At 40.2% G+C, this 13,939-nt stretch overlaps 1 protein-coding gene across 2 annotated transcripts in view; it reads right to left on the reverse strand.

Moving 5' to 3' along the window:
* Window positions 1-727: 727 nt before the first annotated feature.
* shdb (Src homology 2 domain containing transforming protein D, b) overlaps window positions 728-13,939 on the reverse strand; it is a 29,370-nt gene continuing 16,158 nt past the window's right edge. The window contains exons 5-8 of one of the 2 annotated variants that reach the window (XM_023277718.3): window positions 11,348-11,425; window positions 10,440-10,614; window positions 7,353-7,472; window positions 728-3,555 (exon numbers count right to left, since the gene is read on the reverse strand). In XM_023277718.3, coding sequence (XP_023133486.1) covers window positions 3,369-3,555; window positions 7,353-7,472; window positions 10,440-10,614; window positions 11,348-11,425 — 560 coding nt within the window. In that variant the 3' untranslated portion in view covers window positions 728-3,368. The remainder of the gene's footprint in view (window positions 3,556-7,352; window positions 7,473-10,439; window positions 10,615-11,347; window positions 11,426-13,939) is intronic. The other variant, XM_023277724.3, reaches the window with a different exon arrangement.

Below are 13,939 nucleotides of genomic sequence, written 5' to 3' on the forward strand. Positions count from 1 at the left end.
TGTTGTAGCTACTCACAGGTTACACATCTGAGTTGCAAGCAGTTTAACTAGTTTCCCTTTTCTAATTGTTTTTAATTTATAGCAACCAATAGGTGTAAAAATGCACTGTATTTTCCAACCTTTAATGCATGACTATCATTTCAGTCTTTGTTGTAGCTACTTAGAGGTTCTGTCTGTAAGTTTTAAGTCGTTAAGTAGCTTTTTTCAACACCTTTTCAACAGTTTTTAGTGGGAAAAAAAGGTTTTCCAACCTTTAATACATGTGATTTTATCATTTCATTGTGTTGCAGCATCTCACAGGTTATACGTCTATAGGGTGTAAGTAGTTCAGTTATTTTCCCTTTTGAGGTTCTTTTTAGTTAAAAAGAGGTAAAAATGCACCTTATTTCCCAACTTTTCATACCCCACAACTTCAGTCTTTGTTGAAGCCACTCGCAAGTTGTGTCTGAAAGTTATTACTTCTGTACTTATTTTCTCTTTTTTAGATGTTTGTGATTAATTTTAAACAAGAGGGGAAAAAATATTGTTTTCCCAACCTTTAATACATGTGATCCTGTCATTTCAGTCTTTGCCATACCTACTCACAGATTTCACGTCTATAAGTTCTAAGCAGTTAAACTAGTTTCTCTTCTTCAGTTGTTTTTAAATAATTTTTAGCAACCAAAAGAGGTAAAAATGGACCTTATTGTACAAGAAGTTAGCAAAATTCTGAAAAACAAACATGATATTGAGTATCGCAATTTTGTTTTTTATTATTTCTAAATCCTCCTTCAGATTGGGAACGAAAGATCTTTATGAAAATACACATTAAACTTGAACACTTTAGCAGCAGGTACGTTTTGAAACCTGCCATATTTCATGCTGGGATATAGAAACATTGATTTTAATTAATTTAGTCACTTCTGATGTCACTTTTCACCAACACAATGCTGCAACCAGGCAGCAGAAACCATTCCAGATGGCAAGCCTTTAACTCAAATACAACTCACGACTAGCATCTGCACTCAAATAAATAACACTGAGAAGGTTTGAGGGTTTGTTTGAGTGTTCATTCTCTTTGCTTCACATGTAGCCTACAGCTCCTGAGCTTATCTTATCTATAAGTCAAGAGACAATAACAGCAGTGACTGTTTGCTTTTACCAAACCCAGCATTGTCTAAAAATGCAACGTAGGCGAGCAATGAGAAAAGAAGGTCAGAAATGTTGACACAAGTACCAATACAACACAACTTCTTTGTTGCATATGATGTACAATCAACAAGTAACACGGAGATGTGTCAAGCAAATCCTCAGCAAACAGTAAAGAACAGACCGGATGGAAATAAACAGGTGCGACTGTGTGTAGAAAAGCATTTGAAATATAACTGCTGTTGGTAGAAACCTTACATCTTTGAAAATAGCTTTTTTTTTTCTTTTTTTTGTGACATAAACAGCATTGTTTTCTGCAACATGAAATTTCCAGCATTTTACAAAAGGGTCTTCCCCAGCCTGAGGGCGAAAAAGTTTTCTCATCTTATGCAGTACAATTTAATTTATTGATTCTGGTACAAACATGAAAAATCAGCACAACATCAGAGTTTTCCCTCGGTATTCTGGAGAGGCCCGGGGCTGTGTGTGGAGGGGGTGCATTAGCATTTTTGGGCAGTTTTTTTTATGAGCTCATCATCTTCGATAGCTGATTTTCTCCCTGCTCATTATGAATCTATTTCCTCTGCGGCAGCAAAACACATTGCAGGAGCATTCACGGTCTCCTGCAGCTTAAACTGGGCTAATCATAAACTTTTAGTTCTGATTTATTCAGAAAGAATCCCTAGCGCTGGTTAGCCTAGCAGCATTAAAGGTGGAGTAGGCAATTCCGATTCAGTACAGATTCCAGCAAATGTCAGCTGTTCTGTGTATGCTGAAAATAAAATCTGATGTTTGTCATCGTTGCACAACTAATCAAGTATGAATCATGATTTTAGCTTCTCACAACTAAATTAATACAAACGACTGTGAAATTGCTCGATTCATAGACAACAGCCCACATAGACAAAAACATTTGGTTTCCAACTGGGTAAATCTGACATTAGAACACCTCATTTCACTCTTTTCAAAATAATTTTTGGTCAAATATCTGTCTGAGCTGCAGTAACTGAGTGTAGACTAGAAGCTTCTCTGTGCACAGCTGCCTAGCTAGCATCCGCTGAAGCCTGCATACGAAGCGTGTAGGGAACATTGGTAAATTGCATCATCTGTCGGGTAGCAGATGTGAAGCAATTGAGGCTATTTAGGTAAAATTGAATTTATATTTTCAGTTAATGTGAATAACCTGATCTTTAAATAGGTAAAATTAAATTTATATTTTGAGTTAACGTGAATAACCTCATCTTTAAATATGTTTTTGATGCATAAACTTGTACATTAGCATGAGTGTAGCACAACAATGAAGTGAAAGTAGCAATGTGTTATTTTGTATGTGAACATGGAAAAAAATATTTCAATGAACAATTGCAATAAATATTTTAATCTAAATATAAATCAAAATAATTAGGATTGTCATTTTGGCCATATTCTTGTACGCACATTGCCTTGGATCTGTAAATGATCAATACACTTAACACTTTAGTCCATATAGAAATATCTCAAGAGAGGGAATCTGTTACATGCTAGCTAAATATGCTAATTTTCTAAATATCAAAATCTTTCTCCAGAATTGCAAACTCCATCTTTAAGGCTACAAAATAAGAATACTCCAAGACAATATTTGAACAACTAATTCTGTAATCAAAGTGATGACGTTGCCACTTGCCTCCAAAGTGGTGAACTCTCAGTACAGTTTTTCTGTTCATTCAACCATTTAGATGTTGCTACTAACACTTAAAGGTCGGGAAAACCCTGATTATGACTTGCAAGGTTTTCACCTAGCAACAGCAATATTTTCACCAGTGGCAATGAGGTGGTTTCTGTGGAACAGCAGTAATTTAATCTCAGTCTTCTGCCAGTCGTCTTCAAACTGGGGGACCAGTACATTCAGAAATTTCAGACTTTCTCCCAGTTCCAGCTCTGCCTAAATCCGCTGCATTTCTGGGGGAAAAAATGCAATAAAATGGAAAATTATAGATGTCCTGAAGTCAGCCCCCTTGGTTTAGCAAGGAGAATGAAAAGGAGAGTTACAGCAAAGGTGCCTAAAGCTCAGGTATTGCATTTCCTGTGAATCGATCCCCCGGATGCTAGAGACACTTGGCACATGTATGACAGCAGTGGTGGGTGAGGGCATGAGACCCTCATCAAAAGTAGTCCAGTTAAACAAGAAGAGAGCACTGGGAAGATCCCGTCAAACATTCATGCTTTCAGTGTCTGAAATCCTGGAGGAGCGTCCAGGTCAGTCAGAGAGTCTGAACCAGCACAGGGAACAGCAGGGAAAGGTGCTCGGCGCCTCGGATCGGGAGTTTGTGTGTGGTGTAGAAGTGGATGACTTCTGGGATGGTGTCAAATGGGGGGCTGTTCTGTCCCAGAATGTACTTTCCATCTTTACACTGGGTGAATTTCATGTGCATGAAACCTTGGCAGCTCCTGTGAGGGGAGAGAAGATGTATATTGAGTCGGGAGACAAAGGAAGAGTGGGAGGCATCCGCTACAGAAGTGAGAAAAAAGTCTAGCAGAGTAAAGAAGGATGACATGAAATGTGGGGCACATAAACCATCACACAGCCTTCCACACATTCTGTCACATAATCACACAGTGGAAGTGACAGACTGGATTTATGTTCGCTGCTTCTTCCTCCACTGTGAGGTCATGATTCTGACCAGCATTTAACTGTGGGTCACAAATAAGGAAGGGAGGAAGCAAGGGGACGTTATGATGAATGGATGAGAGGTGTAATAACACATGAGGAGAAGTCAGAGACTTAGAGACAGATGCTGTGGACTGCGAAAGTGGCTCAGACGAGAGAACCACACCTCCCCTTTAAAAACACAGGCAGCCACAGCGGCACTTCCCCTTTAAGAGCCAGTCAGCCAGCGGTGATGTTCATCTAATTATAGAAGCAGAGGGAAAGACAAGGGCTGGAAATGGTCACCATAATTGTCATTGTTCTAGTAAACCAAATTAAATTTTGAAGAGCAGTGAAACCAAAAAAACACTCGCTGTGACTACAAACAACCGGCAGCTTGTGTCGTCCTCCGGCCTCCAGATCGCTCAGAGCTGAAGGTTTCATCTAGTCCTGTTTGTTTCAGGGACTCTTTGTATGTGATGGTATATTAAAAACCTCCCATTCCTCTGTAGTCATAATACATGTTGCTTTAAATCTGGCAGGGATTCTCGTTTCACTGCTGACTCACTTGACTCCATTAAACAACCATTTCTTCTATTGTTCACTCATGAGGTAGGTGTGGTTCACACTTTCCAACGAGAGGAAACACGAGTAGCCATAAACACATAGATGCAGAATCTTTTCCACTAAATGTAGGTGGCATTTGTTGTTATCATGCAAAGACTCCTTTCTGAAGCTTATATTGGCACCATCACAATGTATCTTTATCCTAAACACATTTACCAACCAGCCAAAACACCCTGATAAGGACTAAACTCCAGTTTCTATCTACCTACAATGGAAAAATTCTCCTTTCTTAGTCACATGAACCTTATTTTAATGGTTTTAGCTGCCTATTCTATGTGTAATGATATAGGGTAAGACACCTGATTAGTCAGATTACTTAAATCATTATATTCTGAGGTAAAGGATTAAAGTGTTAAAGCGGTTTAAAGTGGTTTTGCTAAGTGCTGGATTAGCAACAACAAGAGGAAAACACACACCAGAATTTTAACACTCTACTTATACAGATACACGGGCTTTCCAGAGGCAAATAAAATGCCTAATTTGTTCAGGTAATTGGCCTCAAAGCATAAAATCTGCATGTGTGGACAACAGAAATGGTCACGATGCACGAGAGATTCTGACAGTTTTATACTCTATCAATAATAATGCTATTTATCAATCTCAAATATCAAAACTGGGGCCAATATTAATCAACTGGTATCAGTTTTTTTTGGGGTCCAATCCTTTGTTTACATACACTGTTACACAGGTGTTGTAAAAGGAGGGTGCAGTTTGTTGCGGGACACAGTTAAAATGTCTCTAATGTGAAAATGTTTTAAATTCGAGAGCAGACCAATGGCCAATTGTAAAATTTTCAATATGAGTTACATTCAAGACTATTAATTTCATACAGTACCTGAAAAGTAAACACTGGAACGTGTTGGGTTCTTTCAGGTTTTCATTCAAAGGCTGCACCAAAGCAACACACACTGGAGGACACTTTAAAATTACAGTAATTGAACACAGCCCATCCCCGTAGTGGAGAACACAGGTTTCCACCATCTCTTTGAGCTTTGTATGGAAAGCCAAAAGTGCCATAATTTGCCCCTTTTGCATGCAGTTCAAATCACAGAACCAGAGCTTTGCAGCATGTTTCTTAGTCACCTGCAAGGTCTTTTATCAGATACAACAGCTGTTGGCTTCACCACTTTGAGATGAAAACTGAAATTTCTGTGGTTCATTCTTAGCATACTGGCTTTGCTAACAACATTGCACTGAGCTAAGTTGTTGTTAAGGATGAGAATGTTAATCTATTTCATCAAATCAAGCGGGACTGTGATTGTACTACAGATTCTGAGTGTTGCAGTTTAACTGCCATAATGCATCACTATGCGTAACTGACATATCCTAGTCTGTTTGCTTGGCTATTTTGTTTTTTAAAAGCGGAATTGTGATAAGTTTGGTTGCTTTTGTATGGTAAAAGTACAAACACCTGGAACAGCATGGATGGAGGCAAGTTTTTCTTACTGTACTGCAGAGCTATTCAGTTGTTAAGGATCTGCATTGCATTGATTTCAATAATTTTAATGTAGTAAACAGTGTGAAACTGTATTTTCCATAAAAATGGTATCACTTTGGGACTCCATACTCAACATTAAATGACTCTGGGCTAAACAATACTTCATCAGGACATGATGCTATGATGCTACCTGAAATGATAAGCTAATATGGGGCTAAAACCATAAGAAAGTCCTATAAAAACACTGCTTTCCTCTTTGCAGTGTAAACCTACACTACCATTCAGAAGTTTGGGATCATCCAGACAATTCCATGTTTTCCATGAAAACTCCCACTTTTATCCATGTGCTAATATAACTGCACAAGGGTTTTCTAATCATCAATGAGCCTTTCAACACCATTAGCTAACACAGTGTAGCATTAGAACACAGGAGTGATGGTTGCTGGAAATGTTCCTCTGTACCCCTATGGAGATATTCCATTAAAAATCAGCCATTTCCAGCTAGAACAGTCATTTACCACATTATTAATTTATTATATCAGTAAGTTTTACATTTTATCTTAACATTCAGTGTCAACTTCTTTTTCAAATGCACCGTGTTATTATTATTAATAGAAAAGCTCTATCAGACTTTCCCTTGAAGTTACAGCTCCTTTGAGATTGTCCAGGAATTATTCTTTTGCACAGACTCTGAAGGTCGTCTTCAGCGAAAGCCACGTCTTTCTTTCAAAGAACTTAAGGTTGGTACATTTTTCTTAGATATTTCACTTCTTCTAAACCTCACAGATGCCAGTGTGGGAACCAGAACCAGAAGTGACCTTGTCACTCGAGCGAACATGTGCGTGTGCGTGTCAAACCCACTCTGCTCATGTAAATGAGTAATGCATGAGCTTGTTTGTATGTCAGCACAACACTGCGACTCCCCTCCCCTCACCCTCTTCCTCCTCCCCTCCTCTCCTCTCCTCTCCTCTCTCCCCTTTCCCTGCCTAATTCCCTTCTTGTGTGTCCCACAGAAGGTAATTCATATTCATTAGTGATTATGTGGAGGATGATGTGTGCACTGAAGTGTGCTCTACCTGCCTGATTACCACTTAGAGGGCCCGCTGGGGGCCAAGGGGGAAGGCTGCAGGGAGAAGGCAGGAACGGTGTGAGCATAGAGGGTTGACGGGAGGACGGTGTGAGGCCAGGACAATGGATCGTGGTAGCAATTGCAAGGGAGAGATTTGGCCAGATAAGCAGTATTGTGCACCGCAAATGAGCATTGGGAGAAGAATCAGTGCAGCGGTGATGGTAAGCGGAGGTGATGGTGGAGGGGTGGGAGGGAGAATGTGGGGAGACAGATGGAGAGGTGTGGGAGACTGCAATATGAGATCAGTAGCTCAGGTGGCTTCACACACACTTTGCGCACTCCTCAGTCATACAGCAGAAAAAATGAGAAACGTACATCTAAAATGTGAAGCTGTTCTTCTGAGAGGGATGCTGGAGGTGCTCACTGCCACTTGTTGTGTGTGTTTGTGTGTGACTGTGTCGTACCGTAGAGACAGCGAGTAGTCGGAGCGGTTGGTCTGACTGTTCCTCACCAGGTAGCTACACTCTTTACACAGCGTCAGCAGCGATTCTGCCTCCGAACGTGACAGAGAACCGTGGTACCACCTGATCAAAGACACAGAAGATGAGATATGGCAAAAGGGGTAATGTGAAGTGCAAACAAAACATTTTTTTTCCCCTTCTGGTAATAGATGTTGGAGAAACTCTGTAGTTTGCAGCAACTCAACTGTTCAAATTAACCTTCTAAACCCCAAAACTCACTGGCAGGTTTTCAAAAATAAAAATTAAACCATTTATCAAAGTCAGAAACTGTAAAAACAGACATTAGTGCTGGATTTTTGACTTTATAACAGTCCTTGAACTACTCATCTGTGGAATGTCATTTCAGAAAAATTTATCAAATCTAAGCTTAAAATTGTGGTATTTTCATGTCTCATGGAAAAAAAGCTAAAACTAAACCGTCTGCTCTGACCAGATTCTGTAAAAAAAACTAAAAATTCTGCGCTCCTAAATCCAACCAACAAGCCACTAATGTCTTAGCTGTGACCAACAGTCACAAGACAAAATTTTATGGACTTTTTTGGCTGAACTGCAGACTGTGTTTGCAAAGAAAAGACAGGAAACAAGCATGGAAACAAATTAAACATGTAAAATAGTTAAATATTGATAGTATGTAGAACTGGCAAACAGGAACCATTCCCTAAAGGCTCCCTGAATGTTCCCTGAAGGTTTAGCAAACAGTAACGATACCATTTACTGGGAATCACCAGCTTTTCCCAGTACTGGTAACACTTGTGGGCACTTGGAAAATGGTCATTTCAGTTTTACTTTTAAAAAAAAATAAAAAAAAATTGTAAAATAAATAAAAAACTGCAACTTTATTTTTTTCTTTAGTTTTCTTTGCAATGTTGCAACTGTGTCATACTGCAAATTAGACATTTTTTAAGGTTCTATCTACTTCTATACATGGTTGTGGTGTTTCCACAGAGGTGTAGGACTTCATATTGTAGTGAAAAAATCGCCAACAGTGAGTGAAAATGTAAAAGGAGCAAATAAATCCCAGAATTGCTTTGGGTTCAGAAGATAAATTACAGTAATGCTTCAAGAAAATTCAGCTCCACCATTTGTAACAATGAGAATTAGTACAATGATGCGACAACAGTTTGAATATGTATGAAGTTTAGGAGAAAATTTTAATATAACTCATGTAATTCACCCTGGCCTCTATTTTCAAGGCAGTAAACTGTCAACTTGCAAACATACAAGCTGCTGTTGCTGCAGGTTAAAGGATCACCAAAGTTATTGCAATTCATCCTGAGGGGGGCGTGAATGTCTGAACCACATTTTATAGCAATCCATTCAATAGTTGAGGTATTTCTCTTAAACCTACAAAAGTCAGCCCCATGATCAGGGGATTACCAAAGTCATTGGTAGATTTTTCCCAACGGTGTCATGAACATCTGCCATAGCTGAGCTTTTACTGGCGATGGCTGCAGCAGGTGTACTGAATGCTACAGGTTGACATCGACGTTGTTTTTCCTGTTTAAAACTGAGCTGAAGAAAACCACAAAGCTCTGAATAGTGCTTCAGAGATCATCAGGGACTAATGGAGCATAGTAATCAACTATCACCCTCAAGTGAATTTGTACACATGTTCGTGTTTGTGAGCACAACACAGCAGGCGTCGAGTGAATCTGTGCTTAAGGGGTGTCGTGTTGCTGGATTTCATTAGTAAAACGGCCCTTTATGTGCACGCAAACAGCACATAAATAACACCAATGATGTCTGAAATTAAGACCAAAGTAAATGTGTGCTTTTAATGTTCCAACTTAATTAGTTCTCATTCTAACCTTTTGCAGTTCTGGAAGCTCTGATGAGCGCTGCTTAGCCAAAAACACATAACCGCTTCGTTTTGTCCTTAATAGTTCTTAATAGATCAAAGTGGTGCAAAAAACAGGTTTTGGCTGTTTTTTTGTGGGATCTAGAGGCATGCTGTCTCTCAAACATTCAAAACTACTTTCAGAGCAGTGTATTATAAATGTATGTGCAGTTATAGCCTGTGATAATTGAATTAACATTCCCAAATGATTGCATAATGAAGGTTTGGTTGATGTATTTAAACATTTAAACAAAGTGCCTGCATCTCTGTGAGATCTGGAATTGAAATATTTTCAAATATTCAATCATTCCCAGCATTTTTGATACAATTTGATATCTGCTGATATAACTGGTATCATTTCTGCCATTTTCTTCTAAGTCAGGGCAATTCCTTTATGCTTATATTAGATTCAAGGTAATTTAACTGATAGCAAGATCTATAGGGTTCTACAGCCTGGATCATTCTTAAGTATTCAAAATCACTTTCATAGCAGTGTATTATAAATATGTGTACATGATGCTTACATTAACAGCCTGTGATAACTGAATTTACATGCACAATGATGAATGAAGATTTGATTAATATATTTAAACATTTTAACAAAATGCCTGGTTTAATCCTGCATCTCTATGAGGTCTGGGATTGAAATTTGTTCAAATATTGAATCTTTGACAGCATTTTTGATTCAATTTGATGTCTTCTGAAATTACCGGTACCATTGTTGTAGTTTTTCTTCTAAGACAGGGCAATTCCTATGTGCTTATATTCTATTCATGGCAGTTTAATTGATAGAAATGCCAACAGCCTCGTTCTTCCTCAAATATTCCAAATCACTTTCATAGCAGTGTATTATAAATATATGTGCATGATGCTGACATTTACAGTCTGATAATTGAATTTAAATGCACAAATAATTGCATAATTAAGATTTGGTTGATGTATTTAAATATTTAAACAACCCCTTTCTCTAATCGGTTCGACAGATGTTCAGAAATTGTGTCTTTTATTGCTATTTTTCTTCTAAGACAGGGCAATGTCTATATGCTTATTTTATGTTTAAGGTAATCGTACTGATAGCAACCAGGACACTCAATCATTGAATGTCAAAGCACGTGTGCCTCTTAACCTGATTAAACCTTCAGATACAGAAACTGATGACTTTCTGTGGGTTCAACAAGAGACAGATTACATACACCTGCTTCTCCAGAGGCAGACTCGGGTCCACTCGCTCCCCCACCAATGCGAGGCCTTCGTGTGGCATTCGAAACTTCATCCCGCCGCCTGCCAACGGGCTGGACCTGGGCCCCGGCGGACGCAACCGCTCCGTGGGCGACGAGGATCGATCCCACTCTGCGCCATCGAACTGCACTGTTGGCAGGCAGGGACAGAAAAAGTGAGTCATGTTATTTGCACAGCAATATGATCAAAAGTGATTAAACCTCTCAGCCGGACGACGGTAAACACCAGATATCCGGCTATAGCAAAACCGCGTATGCAGCAGGGAGACCTCTCATGGATGGGTCACTCTACAGGACAGCCGGTCTGACAACAACAAAATGATCACCTCATTTACCGCCATCAGTGTTTTTATGAGTCCAGGAGGGCAGACAGAGACCAGAGGTTCTCCTCTGCCTGCCTCTGCTGCATGTCTTTGTCTTACAGCAGACTTTGCAGACTACTTGACTGTACTGATGCCATTCTGCAGCAAATTAGATGTACAGACTCAAGTGTTACTTACCCATCCTGTGCTTGATTTTTGTGAAATTCAATCTAGAGAATTTGTAATTAAACATTAAGTGCGCCACGGCACTACTAAGTACACGAACGCCGCAGACATCCTCATTTACAGAGAGCTTTTCATGCATGGCTGATGCAAAGAGAGGAATATGGTTGGGAAGGGGGCGTTTTCCAAGGAACTGCAACAGGCAGGGACAGATGCAGGTGCAGCAGATGCAGGCCGCTGGGGGAGGTTTGAGAGCGGAGGTGGAGCAGATGCAGGACAACAGCGTGGGTCATGGAGGTCAGGCCGAATGCATGTGTATGTGTGTGTTTAGGCTGATAAAAAGAAGGGGAGTGGTGTGTTTTCAGGGTGAGAGGTCACCTTGCTCTCTGGCGGGGGGCTCCTCCTCCAGCTGACCCACCGGGGCAGGCCAGGGCAACTCCGACATCTCCCTCATTTCTAATAGAGAGAGGAGGGGGAGGCAGGAAGGGGAGAAAAAGGGAGTAAAGAGACAGCTGATGGGTTTGAACAAGAGAAGCGTTGATGATGAAGTAGTGATTTGAAGCCGAGGAGGACAGAGCGAGGAGATAAAAAGGAAAGGGAATCCCTGTTGAGATTGAAGGAGGCGGTATGTGTGACATGTGAGTCATGAAATGTCGTTAACTACACCTCCTGTCATGAGGATAAGTAATATCCTGCCTCCTTGGTTCATCTTACGTGTGGAATAACACAGCCTACATGTTTCAAACCCTTATATTTACAGTAATTTATCAAGGGAGATAAGACTAAAGAAGATGAAACAAAACAGGAGACATCAGGAGTTATTTATAGGCATCTGAACAATCCACTTTAAAAAAGATTGTCCTGTAGCAGCAGATGCATTGAAAATAAAAGCCAAAAGTGGCTTCGTATGCAGTGTGACAGACAGAGCTAAGGTGCGTGGGGGCAACAAAAAAAACACACAAAAAACGCTCCATTCACTGTCCTACCTACAGCAGAACTGAAAATAGCTCATCATATACGGTGGCAGGCGAGCATCTCCTGTAACAGTCATTACTGCAGCCTCACATGAACAGAAACACATGTACATTATGCATTTTGCCAGTTTCACACCGTACAATCGGCTCCTGCTCGCGGATTACAAAACAAATAAAAGGAAAAGAGGGGTGACATCTTAATGAGCCGACAAATCCAAAGACCCCCCAGGCCCGCGACATCAAAGGGGGCCATTTGAATGGGCGTTTGGAGAGAGACCCGGGCTGTACATACATGCCTCTCTCCCTCCCTGGTTAATTATTGAGCAGGCAGACACACTCCGCCACTTTCTCTGGCTCTCTGTGAATTATTGATGCATGGCGCAGCACAATGGCCCCATCTGGAGCGGGCCGCACCTCCGCCGAAGCCAGGATTAAAGTGTGGCCTGGCACTGCTCGACGCACGCAAACACTCCGGTCCACATGCACACCTGAAACACCAACACCACTGCCGCTGCCACACTCTCCACATCACATTTCACACTTCTCGTTGTCAACCGAAAACTGAGCGAGACTCGTGGAGAGACAGAATGGTTTAAATGAGAAGCGCTGAAAAACAAGCAAAAGGGAAAACGGAAAGGAAAGAGAGAGAGAGAGAAATGGACCCGAGACAATTTCTTTCAGATCAAAAATGCACTCAGCCATCTGAGAGAGAGATAAGCTCAGGTGCTGGCGGAGGAGGAAATTCCATCAAGATTCTTCTCCTTTGGTGTTTGGGTTGCTGTTGTTTCTCTCCTTTTTATTGTTGAATCTTATAATTGCATTTCTCCTCATTCAAAAGTTGAAAAAAATCGACCAAATATGGTGAAAAAGTATTCCACTGTCTTGTCCTACCGGCAGGATTCAGCTCGACTTTAAAAAAGATGAGCTTTAACCATAGATTTTACACTGAATGGTGGATCTGAATGGACAGTACACCTGTCTCTGGCAGTTTCATCATTTTCATTTTTCTTAATCGACTTTCTTGAAGCAGATCACTCAACCAGTCGAGTCTTAATCTTTTGTGTTTTGGACCAAAGTACTGCTAATAATCAACCATACCAGGAAGTTTAACTTCAGTTTAATCAGACAGTCTGATTTCCAAGAGTGACCACAGAACACGAAACATTCATAGTCAGATAAATAAAGACTGAAGACAAGTACGGCTCTGGGATGAGGTGGATATAAAACTGAGTCATCTGCAAAATATGTAAAGGAGCCACTGAGTAGGAAAGGTTGTGTTATTTATGTGGAAGTAAGAACAGTAATGGACCAAGAAAAGAGCCCTGTGGAAATCTATTACTACTGCTAAACTTGATATACCTAATGTCATCAGCCAAAAAGTCTGAGTTCTCTGTGTAAGATGCGAGTTAGACATAGAGATGATAAGAATTTCCATAAATCTGAGCTGTAAATCCCTCCCTTTTGGGTCTCCCGGTCCTATATCGAAGCCTTAGTGTTCCTCAAATGTTAAGAATAAAAATCTTTATACTTGCACTGAAAACCAATGAAGTTATGACACATAGAGAAAGTTTGTGCCTCTGTCTCTTTTGTAATGACCAGAACACAAACACAGCAGATGTTAATAGGCGAATGTTTGGGTCAGTGCTCAGTCTGTTAATATTCACAGGGATTTGGTGTTGATAAATGTGCTGCTAGTTTACATAACTGCAGAAAAGCTAAGACCTCATTATTTAAAATCCTTGGACGCAAGCAGAATATTTCAGAATATACCAGATATATATCAGTAAACTGTTTCTATAACTCCCATTTTTCCTGCTATTTCACAGTTCTTTCCTGCTGTCCTCCCATTGACTAAGTCGACTGTATTTCTAACCTTTCAAAAGGCAGTTTATGTTGTAGATATAACACCCGAGCTGGTTTGATTTCCTTTTCCTACAATTATAGTAGCCACAAAAGTTGTTCAAGTGTTTACAACATCAGTGACAGAATGAAATGG

This window comes from Amphiprion ocellaris, chromosome 2 (assembly GCF_022539595.1).
Source record: "Amphiprion ocellaris isolate individual 3 ecotype Okinawa chromosome 2, ASM2253959v1, whole genome shotgun sequence".
NCBI lineage: Eukaryota > Metazoa > Chordata > Actinopteri > Pomacentridae > Amphiprion > Amphiprion ocellaris.